This window comes from Balaenoptera musculus, chromosome 19 (assembly GCF_009873245.2).
Source record: "Balaenoptera musculus isolate JJ_BM4_2016_0621 chromosome 19, mBalMus1.pri.v3, whole genome shotgun sequence".
Taxonomy (NCBI): Eukaryota; Metazoa; Chordata; class Mammalia; order Artiodactyla; family Balaenopteridae; genus Balaenoptera; species Balaenoptera musculus.
The window spans coordinates 60560251-60587792 of record NC_045803.1 but is presented as its reverse complement, the minus strand read 5'-3'; the positions used below and the strand labels follow the sequence as shown (position 1 = coordinate 60587792).

At 56.6% G+C, this 27542-nt stretch overlaps 1 protein-coding gene across 5 annotated transcripts; it reads right to left on the bottom strand.

The window, feature by feature from the left end:
- Positions 1-277: 277 nt before the first annotated feature.
- On the bottom strand, positions 278-27117 carry SPIRE2 (spire type actin nucleation factor 2). Of its 5 annotated transcripts, XM_036834982.1 has the most exons (15): positions 26774-27115; positions 19222-19262; positions 14516-14875; positions 11760-11840; positions 11509-11673; positions 10596-10682; positions 10299-10422; positions 10036-10205; positions 9211-9388; positions 8128-8240; positions 5793-5927; positions 5634-5701; positions 1639-1666; positions 915-1030; positions 279-686 (listed from the first exon to the last, which is right to left on the bottom strand). In XM_036834982.1, the coding sequence occupies exons 1-15, from the start codon at positions 27042-27044 to the stop codon at positions 464-466; spliced, it is 2160 nt and encodes a 719-aa protein (XP_036690877.1). In that variant the 5' UTR covers positions 27045-27115; the 3' UTR covers positions 279-463. The 5 variants fall into 5 exon arrangements, with proteins under 5 accessions (XP_036690874.1, XP_036690875.1, XP_036690873.1 ...); XM_036834979.1 differs by having other exon boundaries at positions 278-1030; positions 26774-27116; XM_036834980.1 differs by having other exon boundaries at positions 278-1030; positions 10320-10422; positions 26774-27116.
- Between the last annotated feature and the right edge of the window lie 425 nt (positions 27118-27542).

Genomic DNA, 27542 nt, shown 5'->3' with positions numbered 1-27542 from the left:
GACCAAGGACCCCTGTCCCGGCCTGGACGTCGGAAAAGAAAACGTGCGGGCAGGACCTTCTTCCCCAGAGCCCCACTGCTGGGGCCCTCTGCTGTATGCCCACGTGCCCCTTCCGCATCTGAGTGAGAAGACCTGTTCCCATCTGCCCCCCCTGCCCCTGCTCTGCTCAAGGAATCCTGAGAGGAAACAGCCTCCCCCAGGGAGGGTCCTGGAGTGAGCCTGACCCCAAATGAACTCTGGGGCCAGGAAGCATGAATATAAATATATATGCTGTGTGTATATATTATATAAACGTATCTGTATATGTATATATGTACATGCACATCACGAGGGCCGGGGGCCGCCGTGCCCCAGGACGGGGGCTTCTCCGCCTGGTCCAGGACTAGCCTGGCTCCTCCCCAGAAGCATGGTCACCCAGGCACCTCGAAAAGCCTCTGACCGGGCGGCCAGGGGGCCACAGCCATCACTTGAGGTCGAGTGTCCAGGTGTTCGAGATGTAGAGGGACTGGGTGTGGCGGGCGCGGCGGGGCGTGGTGTTGAGGGCGTCCACACTCCTGCGGCTGGAGCGCACCACGTCCGCCACAAAGCCGGTGCAGTCGCTGCAGACATCCTTCAGGACGCAGCCGTGGGTGTAGATGTGCGGGAACTCCTCCTCCACGCTCCGCCAGTGGGGCCCCTGCAGGGGTCTGGGGCAGGACGGGGCCGTCAGGGGTCCTCCCGAGTCTCCACATCCCCCCGCGCCCACAGCAGGCAGAGCAAAGTCCATCCCGCAGCAGCTCTTCCTTGGGCGGAATTTGGGTCCTGGGCTCTGACCTCTCAGCCCCAGCCCACCCCAGCACACAGGCCCCCGCCCAGCTTCCAGGTGACTGTGATGCCTGCCCACCACAGGGACGTCACCAAGGGCAGGCACGCACTGGAAGGCGTCTCTTCTCTGCGCCGGCGGGGCTTTGGCGGTTGACACCCTCTGAGGACTCTCGAAGCCCAGCGTGTACACTGGGATGTGTGCAAACTTCTTAGACGGCATCTTCATCTGCAACACAGAGAGACACTCCAGGCACCCTGGTCCCCCCGAACAGCCGCCAACACACAACATGGAGCACTGCGGCCTGTATGTTATCAGTACTTAACATCGATGAGGTGGTCTCTCTATGGCCAAGTGGCAGCATAAAAAGTAAGGGTTTGAAAATAGCGGTGGTAAAAATCCCTCAAACAGATGATTGTTTCTGGGACGAGGTGTAAAGGGGTGACATCCTTCCAAATGTTATCCTTTACCTCTGTGCACACCTGCGTGTACGCAGACACCCCAAGCTGCTATAAAATGAGGCTTTCCAAAAACACTCGAGGAATTTGGGGTGTCAGAAGGAGGACTTTTAGAGAACGAGATGGGTCTCCTGGCACTGGCCTACTAACACAGAATATTTAATTTTTTAAAAAAGGGACCATTTACAAGGGTCTTTAAAAACTGCAGTCTTGGGAAGTGTAGGAGTGGATTGCTCTGGAGGAAGCTGAAGTGGTGAGTAGTGAGCGGGGATCATCTGACAGGAGACAGCAGAGCCTCTGCCCACCCCCGGACAGGCCCAGTCAGGCCGCAGGACACCTGAGACGCGGGCCCTCGCTCTGACCCCAGGTGGTCCTCACCTTTATGTTGCAGGAACTGCAGACAGCTCTGGAGAGAAAAGAAGAGGGTTAGCAGTGTCAGCTGTGAGGGGTCCAGCACCCGCCCAGCACAGGCGAGGCCAGGCTGTCACTGCCTCCTGCTTGACCCCTGGCCACGTCAGTGCTTTACTTTCATTTTACTCCCAAATCTTGCTTTTCTTCTTGCTCAGCTCTACACCCCAAATCCTTCTGCCCCTCCTCACCCTTTCTGGGGAGCATCTGGTCTGGAGTGGAGGGTACCTGACCCCTCTCCACAAGCACCGTCAGAGCCAGACGCCCTCAAGTGAGATGCCCAGCTTTAAGCAGTGATTAACAGTTTTTATTTCCCATACATGATTTCAAAAGTAAATGCCTTCTTGCTGTAAAAATTCAAACACTAGAGAGAATTTTAATTTAGACAGGAGTCCTCTCCTGTAAAGCCCATCCTAGAGATGATCCCTACTATCAGCAGTTTCCATTCTCCATATCTAAGCATAAATTAACAAAAACATACATTTAAAATAAAAATACAAAAAATGAAATGGGGTATCATGTGTACTATCCTATAAAGATACACCAGGGCTCTTCTCCACATCAGTACAAATTGTCCAAATTCATTTTTTAAAACAAGGGACCATGCACTCTTGCATGGATGTCCCATAATTAATTCGCCATCAACGAACCTGTGTTATTAGTTTGATTTTATTTTACTGTAGTCAGGGAACATACTTTGTATGATATCAATCCTTCCGCATTTTTGAGACTTGTTTTTTGACCCAGAATAGTCAATTTTGGTGAACGTTCCGTGTGCACTTGATAAGAACATACATCCCACTGTTCGGTCTAGTTTCTCTAAATGTCACTTAGATCAAGTTGGTGATAGTGTCATTCAAATCTCCTATACCCTTAGGGTTTCATATCTCTAACTGTAACCATGGATTTAGCTATTTTTCCTTGCAGCCTGTCAATGTTTTGTTCCATGTATATTGAATCTCTTGCTAGGTGTGGATAATGTTCAGGATTATTTCCTCCTTTTATCATTATGAAATGAACTCCTTTAACTCTGATAATATTCTTTACTCCATAGTCTACTTTGTATTGTATTAATATATCGACTCAAGCTTTCTTTAGACCACTGTTGGTGTGGTGTATCTTTCTCCACCCATCTCCCTCCAACCAGTTTGTGTCTTTTATTTAATGTACATGTCTTGGGAATTCCATGGCGGTCCAGTGGTTAGGACTCCATGCTTGGGTTTGCAGGGGGCTTGGGTTTGATCCCCGGTTGGGGAACTAAGATCCTGCAAGCCATGCAGCATAGCCAAAAAATAAAATAAAATAAAAAATAAATTACATGTCTTGTAGACAGCAGATTGTCTCACTTTCTTTATTCAATCTGGGAAACTCTGCCTTTTAATTGGATTGTTTACACCATTTATATTTAATGTAATTGTTGATATAATTGGGTTTAAGTCTATCATCTTGTGATTTGTTTTCTTTTTGTCCTATTTGTTCTTTGTTCCCTTTTCCTGTTTATGCTTTCTGTATTGAGTATTTTTTATGATTCCATTTTATCTTCTTTGTTGACATACAAGCCATTCCAGTGGTTGCTTTTGGGCTCATAGGATAGTCTTTAATTTACCACAGTCTTCCTTCAAGTAATATTTTACCATCTCATACAAAAACTTGTAACAGCATACTTACAATCCTCCACCTCTGGTCTTAATGCTATTGTTATATTTTTTAGTTACAGATATGTGATAACCCCCAAAATACATTTTTATTATTTTTTTGCATGCCTGGTAATCTTTGACTGGATGATGGACACTGAATTTTACCTTGCTGGGTGCTGGATATTGGTTTACCTTTTAAAGAGGTATAAAAAGATAATCTTATATGTTAGGAGTTGCTGTTCCTAGTGCTCTTATTCCTTTGTGTACATTCAGATCTCCATCTGGTGTCATTTTCCATCTACGTGGCAGACCTCGTTTAACATTTGTTCCAGTGTGGGTCTGCTGGTGAAGAATTTTTTTGGCTTCTGTATTTCTGGAAATGTCTTTACTTTTGCCTCTTGCTGGGTACAGAATTCTAGACTGACCGTTTTTTTTTCCTTCTTTCAGTACCTTAAAGATGTTGTTCCACTGACATCTTGCCTGCAATGTTTTGATGAGAAATCTGCAGTCATCTTTCTCTTTCTCTGTACATAACATGTCTTTATTTGCTGACTGACTTTAGGAATTTCTCTTTATCACCGGTTTTGATCAATTTAATTATTATGTGTCTTGGTGTGATTTTATTCATATTTCTTGTGCTTGGGGTTCACTGAGTTTCTTGTAGGTTTATATTTTTCATCAAATTCGGAAAACCTTTTTAGCTGTTATTTCTTCAAATACTTTTTCTGCCCCCACATCTTTGGGGACTTTAATTACACCTATATTAGGCTTCTTAACGTTATCCCACAGCTTGCCAACACCTTTTTTATTTTTAAATTCTTTTTTCTCTCAGTGTTTTTGTTTTGGATAATTTTGTTTTGGATAGTTTCTATTGCTACGTCTTCAAGTTAACTAATCTTTTCTTCTGCACAGTCCTCTGAATGTCTAAGCTGCTATAAATCATCCAGTGTAATTTTCATCCCAAACATTCCAGTTTTCATGCCTAGAGGTTCGATTTGTCTCTTCTTTACCTTTTCCATGTCTTTAACTTCGGCAGCATATGAAATGCAGTTCAAAACTTTTAATGTCCATGGGACTTCCCTGGTGGTCCAGTGGTTAAGACTCCACACTTCCACTGCAGGGGGCGCGGGTTCAATCTCTGCTTGGGGAACTCAGATCCCGCATGCTGTGCGGTGTGGCCAAAAAAACAAAAACAAAAAACCTTTTAATGTCCTTATCTGCTAATCCTAAAATCTGTGTCAGTTCTGGGTGATTTGATTGATTTTTCTCATCATGGGTCATGTTTTCCTGCTTCTTGACATTCCTGATAATATTTGATTGGATGCCAGGCGTTTTATCTTGCTGGGTGCTGGATATTTCTTTATTCCTATTCTTGAGCTTTGCTCTGGGAAGCAGTTAAGATACTTGGGAATAGTTTGGTCCTTTCTGGTCTTGCTTTTGCGATTTGTTAGTTCTGGAGCAGTGCTCAGTCTAGGGGCACTTATTCCTGCTAGTGAGGCAAGACCTTCCTGTGTATTCCACTCAGCGGCCATGAATCACAACTTTCCACCGTGGCTGGTGGGAATAGACACTATTCCTGGTACTGTTCCTTTAAAACCTTAGGACAGGGTCAGTCAACTTTTTCTGTAAAAGCTCAGATAGTCAACATTTTAGGTGTGGCTAAATGAATAATAAACAGATGGGTGTGGCTGTGTTCCAATAAAACTTTATTTATAAAATAGGCAGTGGGCCAGATTTGGCCCATGGGCTGGAGTTTGCCAATCTGTGCTTCAAGATGATTCCTTCCAAACCCTCAGTAATTTCCTTGCATGTATGTGCTGATCAGAACTCTGAACACTCAAGGGGGACCTTCTGCAGGTCTCTTGAGACCTGCTTCCTGGAGGACTCTCTCCAAAGGGGAGAACTCTAGATGCCCGGGTCCCCTGGTTCTCAGCTTTAGCTCCTCCACTCCAGGAGCTGAACAGGCTCTGAGTCCAGAGTTGAGGCAGTCCTAGGATACAGCTCACCCTGTCTGCTTCCCGTTGGTTGCTTGATACCTGATGTCTTGAGAACCGGTGTTTCATGTCTTTGAGTTTTTTTTTTTCTTTTTGGCTGTTTCATGTGGAAGATGCCTGTCCTGCTTCCTGTTACCCCATCTTGGCTGAAAGTGGGGGCTGCTCAGCTGTTACGATTAAATTAAAAATTCTGTCCCTTCCTTGCACGACTCACAGTGCCTGATAGATCATCCTCAGAATCGCAGGAAGCTCTACTGGACAGAAGCCTAGAGGCTTCTTAGCCCTCCTTCCCATGTTAATTCACAGCCAAGGTGCATTCAAAAGGCTCACTCACCTCTTGCAAAAGAGACAGGTGGGCGGCCAGGAGAACAGTGGGAACTTGGTCCGGCAGCAGCAGCAAATCTGTACGGAAAGGCCTGGTTAGAGCCCAGTTTTGTCCAGAACTCGCCAGGCCCAGTCCTGCCCTCACCTGCCCCAACCCCGGGCTCCTCACCTTCCCCTTCTTCAGACTGCTGAAGAGCTCCTTATTCTGCAGGAACTTCTCCATCTCGGCCTTCACCAGCACACGGCGCACGTCCATCACCTCCTCCACCGTCAGAGCCAGGCTCTCCACGGGGTGGCTGAACTCCTGCGGCAGGAGGCCCGAGGGGCCGGTCTCAGGCTCTCAGGGCGTCTCCACAAGTTCCCCTCTTCCCTGAGGACCCTGGCACCTCCCTGGCCTTGGTCCACCAAGCCCAGCAGCTCCATAAAACGCCCCGCTCCTCAGCTCGGCCACGCCAGGGAGCCGTACTGCTCCCTAGGACTTCTCTGTGCACGGCTACAGGCAAGGGCTCTCTGACCGGCCCTGCCCACCCCACCGGTCGGCCCCCAGCCCGTCGATGGCCTCATTGCACATGTAACCCTTCAGCCCATCCCACCTTCGTTTGCAGTGCTCCCGGACCTGAAGCATCTGCCTCCAGCCTTGCTCCCCACCAGCCGACACCAGGCCAGTCAAAGGCAGCCAGAGCCCCCAGGCCCACTGCCCCCCCTCCTGGAACCCTCCCCCGCTCCCACCTCCCTCCCAGCGCCAACCATCCACTGCGACTCCGGGTCTGCCAGTCAGGTGGTTGCACCTATCCACGTCGTCATAACCGCCCGGCCCTTTGGGCCGCCATGGCGAGTACACCCTTTCCTAGCCCCCAGGGGAACAGTCCTGTGTTCTTAGCACAGAACTCCATCTCTCAAAGCGTCAGTTCCTCTTCTATAAAGCGGGGCATTTCAGCTCCACTGAGAGGACGCAGTGCCTGGCGCCCGGAATTGAAACGTTAGCTACCAAGATGAGGCGGCATGGGAGGCACCAGAGGCTGGTGGGAGTTGGACAGTGTTTATGGGTCAGACTTTCAGGATTGTCCTATTTAGGCTTGTTGGTCAGCTGCTACTGTGTGGCATCAGGTGAGTCTGGGACCCCGTGTTCTTCTCTGACCAGAAGCGTCCAGGTCTTCTGGCTTCTGATTTCTGTTTCTAGTAGCCTGGTGGTGCTGTTTATATTTGAACAATTCCCCTCTAAACCGTACAGATGTTACACTAACTGCACACATTGCCAAGAGATCTCAAGCTGGGTGCTGGGCAGATTGGGCTGAGCACATACTCAGGGCAGAGGCAAGGCCCCTCAAGTTCTCGGGTTTGAGAGCCAAGCCGCTCGGAAGGGAAACACTTACGGGACTTGCTATTCAAACACGTCCCCCGAATCCCTGACATACCTGCTGTCAAGAAGTGGCCCCCTGAGTAGGACTCAGTGACTCATTTGTACTGAACGGATAAGGCGGGACTGACAGTGTGTCCCCTCCGAGACTGGGTCATAAAGACACTGGCTTCCTCCTGGCTCTCGGATCGCTCACCCCGGGGGGAGCCACGCTGCGAGGGCACTCAGGCAGCCCCGGGGAGAGGCCACACGGGAGGAGCTGAGGCCTCCTGCCCACAGCCGGGGGAGGAGCCTCCTTGGAGGCGGGTGGAGCCTTCAGGTGAGGCGGGAGCCCTGCCGACACTGCAGCTGCAGCCTCGCTCGAGTCCGAGCCAGGGCCGCCGGGCCGAGCCACTTCCGGGTTCGGGACCCACAGAAACTGTGAGATAATAAATGTGTTGTTGTAGCTGCTAAGTTTGGGGGTGATTTTTTTACACGGCAAAAGACACCTAATACAGGACTCAGAGGGGAAAGCGTGCCCTTCAGTTGGGGAGTATTAACAGTAACACGACCTTAACTTTCCAAAGCCTTTGAACATCTGTTCTCACTTGAGGCTCTTGGTAAAACTTCAAGGAAGCGATTATGACAACCACACCCTGGACGTTCCTTCACACACCAGCAAGGTGCCCTGTGGCCCCCCAGGCACTTCACTGCTCTCATCCCATTTGATAAAATCATGCACCAAGGTTCAGGTCCAAGTGGGGACCTCAAAACAGCAGCAACTGTTAGCTCTTCACAATGAAAAGTCAGACAAAATTCACAGCCAATGAAACTGAGGCGCAGCGAGGGAACAGCACAGAGTCGAGACCTGAGAAAGTGCTCTCTGGTGTCACCACGCTGCCTTCCAGGCACAGGGCGCTGGGCTTCTCACCTGTCCTGACCCCCCAGAGATGGAACTGGGCTGTCCCCTTAGCAAGGCCCTTCTCTGGCCCGGGGGGCCGCGGTGCCCAGAAGGTCCAGGGGGTGGCAGCAAAGACCAACCTGCCCAGATGGGGTGGCTGGAGCAGGGACCCCGCTTGCCACTGAGGGGAGCCCTCCCCACCCCGGAGCCCAGCAGGCGCACCACCCCATCACAGCCACCCTGGCCGACAGCGCCTCCCTCACTCACCAGCCACTGGTGATTGGCGTCTGGGGCCTTGGAGGCCCCAGGCCTGTCGACTGAGCCCAGGTCACTGTGTGGCGGGGAGCTGGGGTCAGGCTGGGACTGGACGCTGACAGAACCTGGTAGAAGAGCCGGGGGCTGTCAGGACAACCTGCAGGAGTTCTGGTGTCGGACAGCTGTGCCCAGGGAGCGGGAGATGGCCCTCCAGGCAGCAGGAGATGATGGTGGGGTGGTTTCCTGGGGGTGAGGAGTCTAGTAGAGGACACGTCACCCACAGCGAGGGCCTGTGCAGTGCGGCAAGCCAGAGGGGCCCATATCTGAGCCCCACGATGGGGCCGTGGCAGCCTCACCACACTTTGCCTGGAGACCCAGAGGGGCAGAGAGGGTCGGAGGGGGAAGAGGGGCAAGAGGGGGTCCACCTCCACCACGGGGGGACAGTGAGGTACGGAATCCCTGGCCTGGACCTCTTCACACCAGGAGTCATAGCCACTAAATGAAACCATCCCGAGAGGGGCCAGAAAGCAACACGGGGGCTCAAGGTGACCTTGAGGGGAGAGAAGGGGGCCTGGCCACGTCTGGTGGGAGGCACTGGGCGGGGTGGCAACCCTGTGACCCGGGGCACTTGGTGGGGCCCAGTCTTCACCACGGAGGGGACCAACTAACCCCGCGTGGCCAGCAGAACCGTACCGTCCTGCGCGCTGACCGACAGGGAAAGGGCGGGGCTCGTGACAAAGCCCAGGGCACTGGTCAGGCTCCAGAGTGGTGTGTGCTACTCTGTGGGCACGTCTCCATTGACAGAAAGACTAGGCGGATCTATCAATCGTCCATCCATCCAGCTTTCTTTCTATACACCAATATGTCAACAGCAATTATCCCCAGGTAATAGAATCGTGGGAACTTTTTTTTAAAGCTTTACAATGAATATGGATTACTAATTTCATAAAGTTCTAAAAGGTGGGGGATGGCTGCCTGGGTGATAAATACCCTTCCTGCAGGTGCGAGCTCCCTGTACCCTCTGAAGCCACTGGGACCGGGCAGGGGCAAAGGGCGCCGCAGGAGGGTGTCCAGGGAAGGGAGGGCAGCACCCACCCGGCTCCTGGGCGCTGGGCGTCCAGGACTGCACGCTGCCCGCACGCGGCCGAGCCGGCTCCAGGCCTCCAGGGGGCTGCAGGCCAGAGGTCACCTCGCTCCGGAGCTGGGCCAGGTCGTGCTCCGAGAAAGAGCGGTCTCGCCTCAGTGTCACCTCCGCACACGGCGACTCTTCCTCCTGCGAATACACCAGCCCGGCACCGCCCTGACCTCTCTGCCCGCCAGCGCCTCCTGCCTGCCCTTGGGCTGAGGTGTCGGGCACAGGGGCCTCCGCTACACACTGCCCAGGCCAGGGGGGAGGCGGGTGCCTCGAAAACCAGACCCTGGTCTGCGGCCCCTGGAAAGCCCTGGGAGGGCAGGTCTGGGGCAGGTGGGGCCCGTGGACATGGCCACCACCCTGGTCTCTGGGCTCAGAAGGCAGCAGCCAGGATGCAGAGCCCCACTGGGACATGCTGGCTTTTCACCTCCGAGGGGGGCTGCCCAGCTTCCCAGCCCCAGGAGGACGGAGCGCTCTGCTTTAGACCTTTTTGTGCAGAGGCCACAGTGGCTCAAGGCCACCGTCCCAGTGACCCTTCTGAGCCACCAAGATAGGAAAGGGTCCCTGAGCCCGGCCATGCTTGCCCGCAGGGCAGACCCAGCCCCACAGCAGGACACCAGCTTCACAGCAGGGCACGCCCCACAGAGCTGGACGCCGGACACTGGCTGTGTCCTTGCCCCCTCCCTCCTCCCCCTCCCCCCCACCTCCCCTCCCTCCCGTTCCTCCCCTCCCTCCTCCCCCTCCCCCCCTCCTCCTCAGTCTCTCTTCAGGAACCCGTGGGCTCTGACCTCGGATATGTTCATCTCCTCCATCTCAGCCAGCGTGGGCGCCTTGAGCAGGACTCGGGGCCGCGGGCGCTGGGCACTACTCCCGGCATCCGTGACGGATAGGTTGATGCAGGAGCTGGACTTGACGTCCCCAGAGCAGGTGTTGAGGATGCAGGGCAGAGAGCCGAACCCTGGGGCAGGCAGCAGGTGAGGCAGGACAGGACAGGACGGGTTGGGGGGTGGAGGGGAGGCAAGGGGCAGGGGAGGGGGTGTCCCGTGCTCACCCCGCCCGTCCCAGTGCCTGCCCTCCACGGGGCGCAGCCTGCGTTCCTGCTTGATCTCCTCCAGGATCTTCTCGTGCAGCGTTCTCTGTTTCTGGGGTAAGGGGCGAAGCCTCCTCTCTGAGACCTGCAAGGGGTGTGGCAGCGCCAGGTGGGGGCCGACTCCCAAGCTGGGGAGGAACCCTGCATGAGGACTCCGGAGCCCGCGGCATCACAGGGGCGGACGTGGAGGCCCTGTGTGCTCCTGGGGCAGTGAGCGCCCCAGAACCAACCTTCCAAACGCCCCAAGGGAGCCGGTACCTGCTTCAGCGGAGGCCGGGAGCGGATGAAGTCCAGGATAAGTTCATGGGCATCCTTCTTCACCCTGGGAGGGATGTCCCCGTTGACCTGTGTGTGGGGTGAGGGCAGCAGGGCTAAGGGCCCATCTGCCAGGGCTGTGGCCTTGAGAGGGGCTCATGCAGCCATGGGCAGCGCCTGGGCCTCACTCCAGCCTCCCTCTCAGCGGCTGTGTGGCCGTGGCCTTCAAGGCCTGACCACGAGCTTTCCCTGCATCTCAGATTCTTCATGTGGAAATGGGGGTCAGTGGCACCACCTCATAGGGTTGTCATAACAATGAAATTAACTCGCACGTTTAAGATTCTCAGCGATGCTGGCACACAGCGAGGGCTATGTGAGCGTTAAATGGGACGATCCTGCAGCCTCAGCTCCTGCCCCTGGTCCCCTTCTCCCTGCCCTTGTCACACTGTGTCCCTGAAAGGACCGTGAGCCATGTGACTCCGGGCCATGTCTGCCCCAGTTCAGAGGCCAGCACACCAAGCAGGGGCTCCAGCGAGCAGAGGGGGCTGAACGTGGACCCCCTTCAACTTGGCTTACCATGACCTAGAGAGGCCCACCATGACCTTGAGGGGCCCACCATGACCTAGAGAGGCCCACCATGACCTTGAGGGGCCCACTACGACCTTGAGTGGCCCACCATGACCTTGAGGGGCCCACTATGACCTTGAGGGGCCCACTATGACCTCGAGTGGCCCACCATGACCTCGAGTGGCCCACCATGACCTTGAGGGGCCCACTATGACCTTGAGGGGCCCACCATGACCTAGAGAGGCCCACCATGACCTTGAGGGGCCCACTATGACCTCGAGTGGCCCACCATGACCTTGAGGGGCCCACTATGACCTCGAGTGGCCCACCATGACCTTGAGAGGCTCACCATGACCTTGCGCAGCTTGTAGTTCCTGGCGCGGATGTCCTGCATCAGCATCTCGAAGGGGGTGAGCTGGAACTCTGTGGGCAGGGTGTTGAACTCCTGCTCCTGCACCTTCTTCAGCTTCACCCCGTGGCGGAGCTCCCGCATGAGCTGGACCCAGAGTCGGGCCTGGGCCCCCGAGAAGATGAAAATGGCCCTTAGCCCCGGGCAGGGCTCCCGGGCTGTGCCCCGGGCCAGCGGGGGCCACGGCTTACCCAGTCCGTGCGTCCCAGGCTGTTGAGCTCCATCAGGGGCTTCTCTGACTGCGGCTCGTCCTCCCGAAGCTTCTGCAGCATCTGTAAGTCCAGGAGAAATGGGAGAACAGCAGCCGTGGGGATGTGGGCCCTGCTGGTCTGTCCCCCTGGGGACGCTCGTGTACCACATGGGCTACTAGTCCACCAGCTAAAAAAGGGACAAGTGGGCATTTTGGACAAGGCTTTGGGGCTCAGAAAGATACCTGGGGGAACCAAGCCATCAGCCTTGGAGCCACACGGGAACACTTGTGTCCCACTGGCTACCTGTGGCCGCATCTCCCAGGCAAGGGCAGAGGAGAAAGCACAGCCTCCACATGGCACCACACAGTACCTCCTGGCTGCAGTAGAATCTGCCCCCTTCCCTCACTGATCCACACCCCACCCACCCACCCCCAGGCACCACGTCTTCCACAGACAGCAGACGCAGGCGTGGAGGCCACTCCCTCATCCGGGAAGGGCTTCAGACCTCAGCTCACAGGGCCCCTGGGCCCCACGCACACCCACCCTCATGGGACACCCTCGGCGCTTCTCTGCACACGATCCCACCTGCAGTTGTACGTTTATCTGCTGCTTTGATTGTTGTCTGAATGGTTGGCTCCGTGAGGCCAGAACCACGTTTTCTGTTTTCGCTTTTATTTTCTTATCTTAGTGTTTCTGGCTCCTAGCACTGTGTGACACATGCTAGGCCTTAAACATTGGTTGAAGGAATAAATGAATCAATAAATGGGTAGTTGGATGGGTGGGTGGACGGCCGAGAGGGTGAGTTACTCAGCAGGTCCAGGCAAACAGTCACAGGGACGTATTTCACGAACTGGGAAGAATGCTGCCCTCATGGTGAGGGCCCAAGCAGGATGCTGGGGATTGTTAGGTAGCTGTCCTACGCTGAGAATGTGGGAAGAAGCTGCTAGGTTCGTTGCCCTGGATCTTGGCAGCAGCTGGGGCTCTGCTCTCACCAATTTCCACCCTGGAGAAGCAGCTGCCTTTGGCGCACAGCCTCGCCCACCCCATCCCCCAAATCAGACAGAACTGGTTACCCTGGCTTTCACCCCAAGCCACTTGCCAAACCGCTTTGGGACGCTCTAGAAAACTCTGCCAAGTCTCTGAGAAGCACAAGGTGTGTGATTCTAAAAATAGACCTGCGTGTGACCTGGCGGTCTCCGCAAAGGGCATGAAGGTGGGTCTCCTGTCCTGCCTGGAGTATCTCTACCTGCCCCCTGAGTCGGCTGTTTCTGCCCCAAACGCCAGCCCAGCTGCGCCCCACCAACAGCCTCCCTCTCACCACCTCCTCCAATTTCCCGGACTTCTCTTGGGTCAACTGCTTGAAGTCTAGAGCTGTTTGCTCCTAAAACAAAGAGCTTTTATTGCCTGGGTAAGGAATTGACCTCAGCAACAGGACAGGTGACAGAAAAAGCATTAGGGCCATCCACAATGAGAGCACTGCAAGGGCATCTCTGAGATGCCGGGGAAGCGTGGGGAGGGAAGAAGGGGGATGGGGCTTCGGAGGCACAGCCTGTGCAGAGGGACCACCCCCCCTTGGGCTAGGATTGGGCTGCAGATGAGGGCCAAGTGGCTCAAGCAGCATCTGAATTGTCCTGCGCTGGGTCCCAGGCCCATCGATCAAAACAACCCTGAGAGCCTGCTCAAGCTCAGGGCCAGGGAAGTTGTGCAGGAACGCTTCCTGGTCAGAGGAAACGAGAGACACATGCCCACAAAGGGCCAGGGTGGAATCAGGGACCAGCATCAGTTAATTCCAAAAATACCTCCTGACCTCTCCAAAATCTCTGTTTCTTCTCATCTGTGAAATGCTGGTGGAAGGCAGGGGTCCCTGTGGGCTGTGACCCCCGTTTCAAGGAAACACCTCAGTTCCCGCCAAGGGAGAGGCTGGGAGAGCTGGGGCGGAGACTGTCACCTCCTGTGACTTTGAGACCACGAAGAAGCAGAGCAGCCCCGGGAGAAGGCCAGCTGGGAGCCGGGTCAGGCCCCCTCTGCTCTGTACTAGCTGTGGCGTGGGGCAAGGACACAGCCCCTCAGAGGCTTTCCAACTGCTCATCTGGGAAAAGGGTGATAACCACGGAGGGAGGTGGAGGGGAACAGCAGACTGTCACCAGCAGGGCAAACACCTGGGCGAGTGTCCTCTCACTGAACTGCCCACCTCCCCAAAGCTCCAGCATGCTGGCACCTCTGCATGGGTCCTGGGCCGCCCTCTGCACCCTATTTTCAGAAGGAACCATCACCTGGGCAGGTGAGCCGGAGGCAGGACTCACAGCCCCTTTTGCAGATGTAAACATGGGGATCAGGGAAGTTAATAACTAACTTAGAGGCAACAGGAGTGAGGTCACAGGGTAAAGGTGCCACTTATGTAAGTTTCTGAGCCTCAGTTCCCTCCTGTGCAAAACCGGGTAAGCAGGAGGTGTGCGGGTTAAGCTAAAACCTGCAAAGCGTTCAGGGCAGTCCCACACAGAGTGAGCTGCGAGCAGAGGATTTCCACGCCCTGTGGACCGACAGAGGGACACAGGGACGGAGGCAGGGACCGGGGACTGGCAGCCTGGCCCCGCCCACCTGGCCCCGCCTCTGCGGGTGGAGGCGCCTTCACGGCCCCACCCCTTGCTCCACCCGCCCCCACGTGCTCCGCCTGCCGCACCCTCAGCCCCTCCCAGACGCCCCCACGTCCTTGGTCCCTACGGCCTGGTTCCCCCCCTCCCCGAGTCTCCACTCACCTCCTTGGCCTCCCGGACCCTGGCGAGGAAGGCGCGCAGCTCCAGCGTCTCCACGAAGAGTGCGCGGCACACGGCCTGGTAGTGGGTCTGAGCGCCCCGGGGCTCGGTCAGGCGCGCGGCGCACAGGCGCATGGCCTGCGTGAAGGTGCGCACGGCGCGGGGGCCGCCCTCGGCCTCCTCCTCCTCTTCGGGGGCCCCGTAGCCCTCGTCGGCTGCCCCGCCACCGCCATCGTCGTCGCAGTCGCTGTTGGCCATGAGGTCGATGAGCCGCTCCAGCTGCGGGCTGAGCTCGCGCTCCTCGTGCTCTGCCAGGCCCCAGTCCAGCGCGCGGTAGATGGCGAAGCCCAGCGACTGAACCACCTGCGGGACAGGGGCCCGCGGTCACAGACAGGCAAGGGAGGTCACACACGCACGGGAGGGGTGCCGGGAGGGGGCCGGCGGCGGGCCTGAGTCCCAGCCGCCGCAGGAGAAGGTCACCACCGCGCGGCTTCTAATGGTGAAATGGAACAGCAGCTGTCCTCCCTGGGGATGCGCCCAGGGTCACCCAGACGGGGAACAGCGTGCTCCCCAAGCAGCACAGCCACTGTGGAAGACTGTGTGGCAAGTTCTTGTAATCCAACACGCTTTTACCGCGGGACTGCAGCTCCTCTCTGGGGAACTGAACCAAGAGAGAGGAAAAACGTGTATCCTCACAAGTCGTGAGCTGGGCAGCCGTGTGGAGCCCTGACCCCCGTGCACAGCCCAGGCCAGAACTCCAGGCTGCTGGGCTCCGCATACACGGAGCTCTAAGCAAGACAAATCGAATCTACAGTCACCAAGGGCCGGCCCGTGGCTCCCAGCCGGCATGGGGGGTGGAGGTTGGAGGAGCACAGGAACTTGGGGGACGTTGGAAAAGGTCTGTATTCTTGAGTGCAGCGTTGCGTACGTGGTATACACATTGGTCAGAACTCACCAAATGAAAGCTTACCCCAACAACTTTGTTAAAAAAAGACAGAGAGGCAACCTAATGAAACGTTAGCTTTTCATATGCTGTAACAGCATATTTTAAATCAGAGGAGAAAGACTAGCTTATTCGATAAAGCTTGACACTGGAACTCACAAAAAGCGAGATCCCCTCCCTTAAGTATTTTAAGCTGCATGTAAATTTCTATGTATGTAAATTTAAGCTGAAAAAGAAAAACCTAAAAAATAATTGTACCTGAGTACGGGGAGCAGGGTGGGGTCACCAGGGGGCAGGTGCGGAGGGAAGGGGCGGGGCCCACAGGGAACAGGTGTGTCCTTAGCTGTGGGGCCCACCATGCTATTCTGCTGGCTTTGTATATGCTTGAAATTCTTTCTCCATAATGTTTTTTTTTTAATTTATTAATTTATTTATTTTTGGCTGCATTGGGTCTTTGTTGCTGTGTGCGGGCTTTCTCTAGTTGTGGCGAGCGGGGGCTACTCTCAGTCGCGGTGCGCGGGCTTCCCACTGCGACGGCGTCTCTTGTTGCGGAGCATGGGCTCTAGGCACGCGGGCTTCGGTAGTTGTGGCACGTGGGCTCAGTAGTTGTGACTCGCGGGTTCTAGAGCACAGGCTCAGTAGTTGTGGCGCACGAGCTTAGCTGCTCTGCGGCCTGTGGGATCTTCCCAGACCAGGGCACGAACCTGTGTCCCCTGCATTGGCAGGCAGATTCTTAACCACTGTGCCACCAGGGAAGTCCCATAATAAGTTTTTTTAAAAGTGGATTAGCACATTAGGAATCTGAGTCCTGCGGTAGAGAGACCTCTTCACTCTGCTTTCAATTTTACTTGGCGAGGAACCCTGTTTGCACAGACTACCATTAACATCTAGGAATCCAGGTTCTGTGGAAGATGGTCATCTGTCCCAGTGCCGTGTGCACCCGACAGTCCCTGCTCACACAGTGGCCCTGGGACGCGGGTCTGCTTGACAGGGAGGCACCGAGGGGAAAGCAGTTCCATGCCAGCCAGTGGCGCAGCTGAGCATAAGAAATAAGAATAAGGAAGCTGGACTTCCCTGGTGGCGCAGTGGTTAAGAATCCGCCTGCCAACGCAGGGGACAGGGGTTCGAGCCCTGGTCCAGGAAGATCCCACATGCCACGGAGCAACTAAGCCCGCAAGCCACAACTACTGAGCCCGTGTGCCACAACTACTGAAGTCCGTGCGCCTAGAGCCCGTGCTCCACAACAAGAGAAGCCACCGCAATGAGAAGCACGTGCACTGCAATGAAGAGTAGCCCCCACTCGCAGCAACCAGAGAAAGCCCGCGCACAGCAACGAAGACCCAATGCAGCCAAAAATAAATAAATAAATCCTTAAAAAAAATAAAAATAAAAAAATAAGGAAGCTGCATCCAGTGTGCACGGCACTTTGTTTTTGTGTTTGAAACTGCTTTTGTGGTTTCCCTTGAGGACAACGATGCAAAAGATACACACACACCAAAATGACAACAGCTCTTTGCCACTTAACCTTGCCACAAGCCTTGAGGTAACCTCTCGTTTCACAGGTGGGGCAGAGACACAGAATGGCACAGAATGGCCGCGCTGGCCTGGGGGTTGGGTTGGCCTGCAGCCTCTGCCCTGACCTCGTGCCACGGACAGAGCTGCACCCTCACCAGGCACCAGGCCACCTGGCCTCCCGGGCCCTTCTGGCCTCTCCTCTCCTTTCCTGTGATCCCACCCCCCTGGGCCCCAAGGGAGTGGGCTGGAGCAGAGCTGAAGGACAGGTGCGAGTGTCAGTGCTGTGCAGGGGACAGGGCACAAGAACAGACCTTCCCTGTCCTGCAGAAACGCCTCAGAAGACACCCTGAGCCTGGAGGGGGCGTAGGGGCGTCAGCCTGGCTCGGGACACCGGACGCGTGGGAGGAGCAAGGCCCCAGTGGGAGAAAAGTTCCAGCAAAAGTCAACAACGCTCCCAGCCTGGAGGTGTCTTATCTCTGCCTCAGGAGGCAAGGGTCAGACCTGGCTCCAAGTCGCACCCTAGAACCATGAGTCAGAGGCCCGAAGGCCGGTCACATCCCACAGGTGACCGAAGGGCCAGGCCGTGGCGGGTGGAGTCCCTGTGGCAGTGGGATCTCCAGAAAGCGCCTGGATGCCCCGCAGGACGAGTGGGTGGGCGAGGGCCGCACTTCACACAAATTTCCAGCGGTCCTTTCTTGCCCCAGAGGTGGGGGCCAGGAAGGAGATGGTGGGGGGAGTGAACTCCACTCCCGCCCCCCCGGGGGGGCCTCACAGCCCCTGCCAAGCACAGGGGTGGCCCTGACCCAGTCTCTCCGAAGGAGGCCACTGTGCCCCATGGGGTGGGGCAGGCAGCAAAGCTCCCCTGCTCCAGCGCAGCACAGCCTGCCGCCCGCCCAGCCTCCCCCCCCCCCCCCCGTTCTCCTGGTCGCAGGCCCGTGCGGGCATCACATCAGTGAAAGGGTTAACTCCACTGCAGCCTCTTATCTGATAGCTGCTCCTTAAAAGCTTCCCAAAGGCAAAGACCACGGCTTCCCCATAAGGAAAAATCTGGGCAGCCGGCCAAGAGTCTCAGAACCCTGGGCCCCGCCTGCCCGGGCAGCATGGGAACCAGGCACCCGCAGGCCCAGTGGGCCAGCCCCAGGGACCGGCCCGAGTAACTGAAGGGCCAGTGTGAGAACCTACGCAAACAGCACAGGAGACTGCCCTGCCCCACTTCCTCGGGCGGGGCTCTCAGGTTGATTTATGAGGCTCCAGGCAGAACAGTGCAGACTGGACCCCTACATACAAAGTTCCTTGTAAATATTTTCAAAACTGATAACAAGAGGCCTCCTTTGGAGCGGGAGGTCGTGAACACAAGTCTAGTCGGGGCCTGCGGGCAGCAGGGCAGCCCCGGCAGGGGGAGCCGAGCTGAGCAGTGAAATCGGTTCTTGAAAACACGTGGCTGCGTTTTTCCCCCTCAAATTCCAGAAAACGGTATAGCACAGAGTTCACAGCAATCCTATGGGAAATCCATGTTGTGTAAACAGCAGGGCATCCACCCCAGCCAGAGGGGATATCTAATCACTGACATTATTAAGAATTGCCAGCACGTGGAGATGAGAAAAAGTCAGAAGACTTGGGGATGGTTTTATTATTGTTTCTAAACTCTACACAGCAAACCATACAGCCTCTTTTGGCCTGTGCCCACACCCTTGCTCTAACACTGTGTTGAATATATAAATATGTATTTGCACAAAACTGTTTTTTTGTAAGGCAGGAGAATGATAAACATCAAATTCAATTACCTGGGGGCGGGCAGACGGGACGGGAGACACAGGAAGAGGTCCTGCCGGTGAGGTTTGCGTTCTCGGTTGGGTGGGCGCTCCAGGACATTGGTCGTGGGCTGCTTTTCCTGTTTGTCCCCCAGACCCAATTCCTGTCCAACACTCTGTGACCAGGGAGCCCCGGAGACCACATCACCTTTGCCCTCTCCTCCCTCGGGTCAGTGGGAGGCCCCTCCAGGAGCCCGGGGGTCGCAGGGGAGAGGGAGGTGGGTACATCACTTCCCCTGAACTTCAGGCCCACCGAGTCCACACCACCCTGGCGGGCTCCCCCATCACCGCCTGCCCTCTGGGCTCAATCTCCCCATCAAGCCTTTCCACTAAGCCACTGAGCATTTATCTGCGTCCTGCCTCACGGGAACAACTGTATAACTTTACGTGCGATATACAAGACACCTAACTTTAACGTGTAAAGTTTGTTTGTAAAGTACCTGGGCTTCCGAGCTGGCCGGTGACACCATCGCTGTGGACTCTGCAAGGGGAGAGAAGAGGCAGTCAGGACCAGCTTCAGCGGCCCCGGGACCCGACACACGGGGCCGGCCCCCGCCCCCCACTGCCCCCCCCCCACCGGAGCACACAGCGCATCGCCCAAGGTCTCCATCGGAAACCAGAAAGCTGAGCCATCAGCCACTGGACGGACACTGACAAGGCCCAGCTCCGGGCTGGACACCAGGCGAGCCGTGCAGCCCTGCCCCAGGGGCGGAGGGGCGGCTGGCAAAGACAGCCCCTGCTCGCCCCGTACAGCGACCACTCGGAGGGGAGCAGCCAACAGGGCCACGGGGTCCATCCCGCCCCCTTGGGAAGCAAGGCTGGGGGCACAAGTGAAAGGGGAGAGAGGAAGTAGCCAGGGGCCAGCTCGGGTCAGCCAGGCCCAGGGAAAGCCCTCACGCTCGGAAGCCGCACACCCCCAAATCAGAGCTAGATGAGAAACCCAGACGCAGTGGAAAGGGCAGGCCTTGCTCCAGAGTTCCCAACAGCTGCGCTGGGTCAGCTGGCATCTGGCCACCACCTCTGGATTTGGGGATTTCTCCCCAGACTGTCTCTGCCAGAGATTCAGAGTCTCCGGGACGAAACCCAGGTGCTGAATTGGGCGTGGTGGTGGTGCCGGGTGTGGCCAGGCTGGGGGATCCCAGAATCTATGCTCCAGTCACTCCCTGAGCCACCCCCAGGCCTCCCAAGGGGCCAGGCTGGACGAGACACAGAAAACCCACCTCCTTCCACCACCTGCCTTGAATAAGGCACGCAGAACTGTGTTAGGGTATGAAGTTTAGCTGCCTTAAATTGAGGTGGATAAAAACACAAACCGTGCAATTCTCTGCTAAGTGAACCTGCTAACTCTGCAAATATTTTCAAAATGCCATCAAGAGACCGGAAGACTGCCAAAGATAAAGCGCGTTTGTGTCGGGCTGACCCATTAAATAATGGAAGACACTGCACCCCCAGCATCAGTGGAGTTAATGCAACAGTGAGCATTAACTCCCAGTGAGCAGCTGGGCATGTACAGGGGTTGGATGGTCAGTAAAAGCCTGTAGCTGTGAATGGGGGCCATGGAAGGTGCAAGGGATCACACTTGATAAAGGTGCTTCCCGGAGGTGCCAGGGCCCCGAGTTTCCCTGATTTCAAGGGGGCAGGGGGCAGCCAGCCCTCAGCGCCCATCACAACCCAGCACGGTCTGGTAGGTGAGTGTTCACCAACCCAGTTGTATTTTAAGTCGCACGGACTCGGGGGCCCCGCGGTGGTTCCGTGCCCAGCGCTTTGCTGCAGAGCTAACAAGTGACTCACCATGGCTTCAGTCCACAGACTCCTTGTGGAGGCTGGCGCCACGGCTCCCTCTTTACAGAGGAGGAAACTGAAGCTCAGAGAGATACAGAGATTGACCGAGACCACACAGCTAACAAATGGTGGAGCTGGGGCTTGCAGGCGGGGCTGACACAGTGGTGGGCGCCCTGGGCTCAGCTCAGGCTCATCTGCCCAGCTACCGGGGTGCCAACTCCAGGCCACCTCCTCCTTGACTGGGCCGTACCCGGAGGCCAAACTCCCTCCCAGGAGTCTAACAGGATCACAGCGAAACCCTAGCACCTGACACTCACTGGCGTGTCTGCTTAGACGGCCACGTCCTGGGACCAGAGCAACCAGTGCCCGGTGCTCCCTTTGTGGGAGCCACACAGATACCTCGGCCCCCACAGCGTGGCCCTGGCACTGAACCGTTGATGCCGTCCCGGGGACCGAGGACCTCTTCTGCCTGAAGACCTGGGTAGCAGGAGGGGGCCCTACAGTGGCAGAGAGGTTGGGCTGCATCCCCCATGAGCCAAGTCTCCAGGCCACACGGGTCCCCCAGGGACCCCAAAGACCTGAAGCCTCTTCTAGAAGCACGGGGCAGAACTGGCAAAGGGCCGGGTGGGCTGAGCTTACCGTGGGGTCATTTGTCATGTGACCCCAGGCACAGGCATCTCACAGGTGTCCCAACAGGGAACACAGCTTGTCGAGGGACTGCCTTCCTGTGAGGTAATCCTTGCTCAGAGGTGAGACTAAATCTCAGTGCTATCTACAAGCACACCAGCTCACACAGTCACACTCTTCCCGCGCACGCACGCACGCACGCCCACCTGCCCCATGCAGTGCCTTCAGCCCTCGCCCCCATTTTCTGAAGGGGGTACTTGGTGTTCTCTGCAGCGGAGGATGTTTCCCATCAAGAACTGTGCAGTGGAGCAGCGCCCAGGCCCCTGCCTCCTGCAGTCCTGCTCTGGGCCCATCACATGAACCTGCGGGAGCTGCTTCCCCAGCTGTGTCTGGGGAGGTGCACATGGGACCAGGATCAGGACAGCCCACAAGCCAGTGCCTCCTGGGCCAGGTATGTCCCAAGGCTCCCCAAACATCCACACGGCCTCTGGGGCAGTTGCTATCAAACCCCCACTGCACAGAGAATGAAACTGAGGTACCCAGAGGCCTAAGTAACTTCCCAAGGTCAGGCAGCGGTGGGCGCAAGCTAAAGCTGAGTCTACTCGCCAGCCCTGTCCCCACCTCTCCCCGAGGGTGACTGCATCGCTGCTTTGCTTCCTGAACCTCGGTTTTCTCGTCTGTACGATGGGCTCACAGCAGTGCTTCCCTCGCTCCCCGTCTCCCAGGATGGCAAGGTGGAGCTGCTGCATCCCCGCACCATGTCTTGACTGTGTGACCCTCACAGGAGCAAAGGGCCCGGGAGGACCCCTGCATGACAGCAAGGGTGCATGGCAGCTTTGGTGGGGGGTCAAGAAGCAGGAGACAAAAGCCATACGGGAAGGACCTGGTTGAAAGAAAATGTTTCAACCAGAAATACTCTGGCTGCCAGGAGGAGATTCAGGGAAGTATGCTCTCCTCGGAAGCAGGATTTCATCTTTCCAGCCAGCCTCTACTCACCCCTCACTGCTGGACACTCAGCCCTCACCTGTACGTCCATCTGTGTGCAGAGCCATTTAAAAAGACACAGGTGGGACTTCCCTGGTGGCACAGTGGTTAAGAACCCGCCTGCCAATGCAGGGGACATGGGTTTGAGCCCTGGTCCGGGAAGATCCCACGTGCCGCGGAGCAGCTAAGCCCGTGCACCACAACTACTGAGCCTGCACTCTAGAGCCCACGAGCCACAACTACTGAAGCCCGCACGCCTACAGCCCACGCTCCGCAACAAGAGGAGCTACTGCAATGAGAAGCCCACGCACCGCAATGAAGAGTAGCCCCCGCTTGCCGCAACTAGAGAAAGCCCGCGTGCAGCAACTAAGAGCCAACACAGCCAAAAATAAATAAATAAAAATTTTTAAAAAGATATAGGCAAGGGCTTCCCTGGGGGCGCAGTGGTTGAGAATCTGCCTGCCAATGCAGGGGACACGGGTTCGAGCCCTGGTCTGGGAGGATCCCACATGCCGCAGAGCAACTGGGCCCGTGAGCCACAATTGCTGAGCCTGAGCGTCTGGAGCCTCTGCTCCGCAACAAGAGAGGCCGCGATAGTGAGAGGCCCGCGCACCGCGATGAAGAGTGGCCCCCACTCGCCGCAACTGGAGAAAGCCCTCACACAGAAACGAAGACCCAACACAGCCAAAAATAAAAATAATAAATAAATAATAAATTTTTTTAAAAAATTAAAAAAAAGAAGATATAGGCAAGCTACAGAGACATTCCCTGGTCACTCAGGAGGCGAACTCCCAGTGAGGCCCAGCAAGTCCACTTTGAGGGCCCGGAGCCCACAGGACACGCGGGGTTGCCTGGAACACCAGGGGTCCAACTTCAGCTCCTGGGAAGGGACATGCTGGGCCAGGAGACGTGGGAAGGGGCATCTCCAGTGAGCACAGACGGCCCCACGTACACACACAGTGACAGCAGCACAGAAACAGCAGCAGCAGGGGCGGACAGAGCAGCACGTGTGTCTGTGTGTCTGTGTGCACAGGTCCCTGGGCCCAGGGTGATGTGGGCTCCGTACTGATGTTCCCTCATGAGTCCTCCCCACTCCCTGGGCACGTGCCACTCTCAGCCCAGTTTATGCAGGAGGAGTGGGGGCCCCAGCACTGCTATTTCTCCACCTACTGGGCTGGAGGTAAAGAGGTAGATAGAGAACTGGGCCCCATGAAGCTCATGACACAGGGGTGCCAAGGTCCAACGCAGGACAAACTAAACGGCCTCTGTGTTTGGAACTCAGGGCTGCAAACGAGGTGAAGTGGGAAGGCCTTGCCTCTAGGCAGTGGTGCGCTGCAAGGGGGAAGCTTGAGCCTGGAGACAGGGCCCGGTGCTTGGTGGGGGGAGGGCCTGGAAGGGCCAGTGGCCTCAGAACTACAGGCAGAAAAGACGGAGTGGGAGGAGGGGTGCAGGGGCAGGTGTGACCTGGCGGACAGGTCACATGAGCAGCCAAGCGTGAAGAGAGGGGCCTGTGCAAAATTCTAGCACCAAAACTGACAAGAAAAAAAACCCAGAAAAGCAGGGCGGTGTGTAAATTAGCGTAAGCAGAATGGAGAAGGTCGGAGGTGAAAGGAGCCCCATCAACACCCCGAACCCACCCTCCACCTGCCCAAGGGGGTTTTCATGGGGGAGAGCCTGGTGCCTGGAGAAAAGTATGTTATGTTTGCCCACAAATGTCGGCTGGGAGGGTGGGAGGTCTCAGGCAAGGTGACAGCCGAGCGCTGCTTTGGAGCAGGCAGTGTCCTGGCGGGCCTGCCCTGGAGGCATCAGGCGGACAAATGCCACTGAAAGTGTCCCAGGACCACTGACCACTGGCCACGCTGCAAGAATGGGCTTCGCCTCAGAGGACGGTCAGCACACGCACTGCAGAGATGCCTGGTGGACTTTCTTGCCTCAAGTTAAAAACAAAACAAAACACCCTTGCCCATCGGGAGGTTTTAATAATGGCCTCTTAAAAATAACTTCACTGTTAACATGTTTTTCCATTTTCCCACTTGAAAAAGGGGGCTTCCGAGCAGTTATGAAGAAGTCTTCAGACTTGCCAACTAGGAAGTTTACTCGAGTAAGCGTCCCCTGCTTAGCTGGAAGTGGGAAGTATTCCCACTCATATGCTAAAGTAATAGTACTCCTCCACACCCCCCGCCCCCTGCAAGTCAGGTTTAGTTTGGTTGTTGATTTCTTTTCTTTTTTCTTCTTTTTGGCCACGTGGCATGTGGGATCTTAGCTCCCTGACCAGGGGTCGAACCTGCTCCCCCTGCAGTGGAAGCACAGAGTCTCAAACTCTGGACTGCCAGAGAAGTCCCTGGTTGTTGACTTCTTTAAAGTTATTTTAAACATTGACTTAACGCCTACGTTTACCAGAACTTCCTGAGGGAGGATGAGAACCTTCTTCTCAACTGCGATTACAGCACGAGATAAACACGCATCTTTCAGTGAATCCAGTAATCACTCAAGTCCCAGAGAAACGCTGGGTTAGCTACCTTAGGGAGACAGCTGGTCTAAAGTTTCAGCTGATTCACAAAAGCTCAACAGGGACAGAAGAGAAAGTTCAGGGTAATCTATTTTTCTTAATCTTTAAAGAGGCAGCAAGTCACAAACCTCATCCACCTTTACAAGACGTGTTTATGGACAGACACCAAAGATCATGTCTAAGGGAAAATGAAATTGGGCTCCTCTGTGTCGTGGGCTGGGACGTCCCCATACAGGTCAGTGGAGAGTGGCCACACGTGAGCTTTGAAGCACAGCCTTGGATTTCCAGTCGACCTGTGAGTATGAAGGCAGCACAAGTGCCGCTGGGCCTGCAGGGACCAGGAAGAAGGGGCTGACACATCCCCAGGGCTGGAGAGGTGGACGGAACCAGATGACCGCTGCACCCGAGGATGGCCCTTGTGGTCCACTGTGGAGAGTACTGACCCCACAGTCAGAGATGCAGGGACCCCTCAGCTCTGCATCTGACTGGTGGCGAACCACTTACCACTCTGTGCCTCAGCTTCCCCATCTTTAAAGTCAGAGGGTGAGACCAGGCAGGCCCGTTATAGTCCTGTACTGCTCTGCGGTGCCAGAAGCCACCCCCTGGGTTACACTGCTTGTCTTCCGGGATGAGGAGGGGCACAGGGAAGGTCTTTTAAGGAGGACATACAGCTTTAAGAGAAAAACTCTTGGTGAATATGCAGACTCCAGGGCCCCACCGATGAGGAGAGGCCATCCTGTATCGTGCTCTCAGCCCAGCCTTTGAAGACAGTGGACACAGGCATTGAGAGCATCAGGGCTGAATCCAAATCCTGCCGCTTCCTGTGTGACTATGGGTAAGCCTGAGCCTCAGCTTACCCGACTGTAAAATGGGAACAGTACTGTTTGAGTCCAGCTCTTATTATTTTCTCCTGTCAAATAAGTGTTTTTGTGCAAAATAGAGCAACTCTCAAGTGTCACACAGCTGAGGTGTTAAGGGAGGTGGGAGCAGGGTTCAGAGATGAGAAGAAGCTTGTGGAGAAATAGTGACGGTCCTAGGGGGTGGGAGAGGTTCAGCAGACCCCTCCCTGTTACCAAAGGAGCTGTCGCTTCTGGCTAGCTTTGCCCTGGTCCTTCCCAGCCCTCCATGAGTCTGCCCATGGATTTCTGCAAACCCACCCCCTCCAGCACACACAGCTGGCCTGTGTGCTTCCCCAGGGGTATCACTTTTGGGGGTAATATCATCATATGCTCCGTCCCAGCACTCTACTTTTCCAGGAAGAAAACTTTTTTCTTAAAGAGGCTACAAATCACTTAAACTCATCATTCTGCATAGACTTCAAGTATCTTTCAAGGGCTTCATTGTTGGTTCCCGTTCATGGTTCAGAGCAGAACACTAAGCAAGTTGTTCCCCAAATTTTACACATTCTCTGTTAAATCTTCATACCCACGGAAAACGAGCCCGAGGAAAACATGTGTTTCCTTTCGTGCCTGAGCGCCTGTGCACCTACCACTCCAACAAGGATCCACACCACCAGTCACCGGGTGGGAAGGTCTGAGGGCTGCAGACCCGCAGAGGAAAAGGAAGCAGCCCAGGTGGGGAGGGCCGCGGTAGGAGGGACAGAGTCCAGTCTCCCTGCTGAAGGGCCTCAGGCAAGGAGCCAAAGCCCCCTCCTCTCCAGCCAGCAGCTGGCCCTGATGTTGAGATGGGTTTCAGGTGGGGGGGAATCCAGGAAAGGGAGGGGGGGTGAGGGTCCCAGGTCGAGAGAGTGACTTTCATGTCTAGCAGAGGGAGAGAGGAAAAGCAGGGGCAAGGGGCGGAGGTCCGCGTCCCAGCGGAGAGTTGCTGGGGGCTCCCAATCCAGAAAGGGGAGAGGAGGGAGGAGGGCCTTCCAGTCTCGTAGAGAGAGAAGGTGGAGGAGGGGCCCCCAGTGCGGCAGAGGGAGGGCGCGGAAATGGGAGAGGTCGGCGGGTCCAGAGAGGGAAGGCGCCGGAAGGGAGGCGCCGGCGCCGGGTCCAGGTCCAGGTCCAGCAGAGGGAGGGAGGGTCTCAGCCCCTCCCCCCGGGCGGACACCGCCCGCCGCCCCGCCGCGCCCCCGCCCCCGGCCTCACCTGCCCCGCCGGGCTCCCGCTGCGCGCTGACCGAGCCGTCCCTGCGCAGGAGGATGTCCGCTGTGTCCCGGATGCGCCGCCGGCCGCCCGGCGCGCCCCGCAGCCCGCGGCAGCACTGGAAGCACACGGCCCACGCCTGCTCCTCGTTGATGGGCTGCTCGTACGCCTTCAGCACCTCCTCCAGGGACAGCTCCCACGGCTCTGGCCGCCCAGCGCCCCCGGCCCGCTCGCCCGCGGCCGCGTCGCCGCTGGAGCTGCCGGCCCGGGCCATGGCCGCCCCATCATCGCCGCCTGCGCGCCCAGCCCGTTTCCATAACAGCCGCGCCAGGGCCGACGCGCCCGCGAAGCGCGGGGGGCGGATCCCGCGCCGCCGGCCGCTGCTTTGTCATTGTCGGGCCCCGCCCAGCGCGAGCGGCCGCAGGTGAGGCCTGGGAGAGGAGGAGGAAGGGGAGGAGGAGGAGGGGGGGGAGGAGGAGGGGGGAGGAGGAGGGCAGGGGAGGAGGGGGAGGGCAGGGGAGGAGCAGGAGGGGAGGGAGAGGAGAGGGGGGAGGGGGAGGGGAGGGAGGGGCGGGGGGAGGCCCGTGGAGGGGGTGAGGCAGGTGGGAGGGGGCGCGGAGCTGGGCCAGAGGAGGGGGTGGAGAAGCCGGGATCCGGTTGCTGGGGGGAGGGTCCGGGTGAGGGGGCGCGGTGAGGAAGGTGGAAGGGACGGGGTGCGGGGGGTTGTGCAGAGCCGGGACCCGCAGAGGGACGCTCGGAGGGAGGCGCGTAC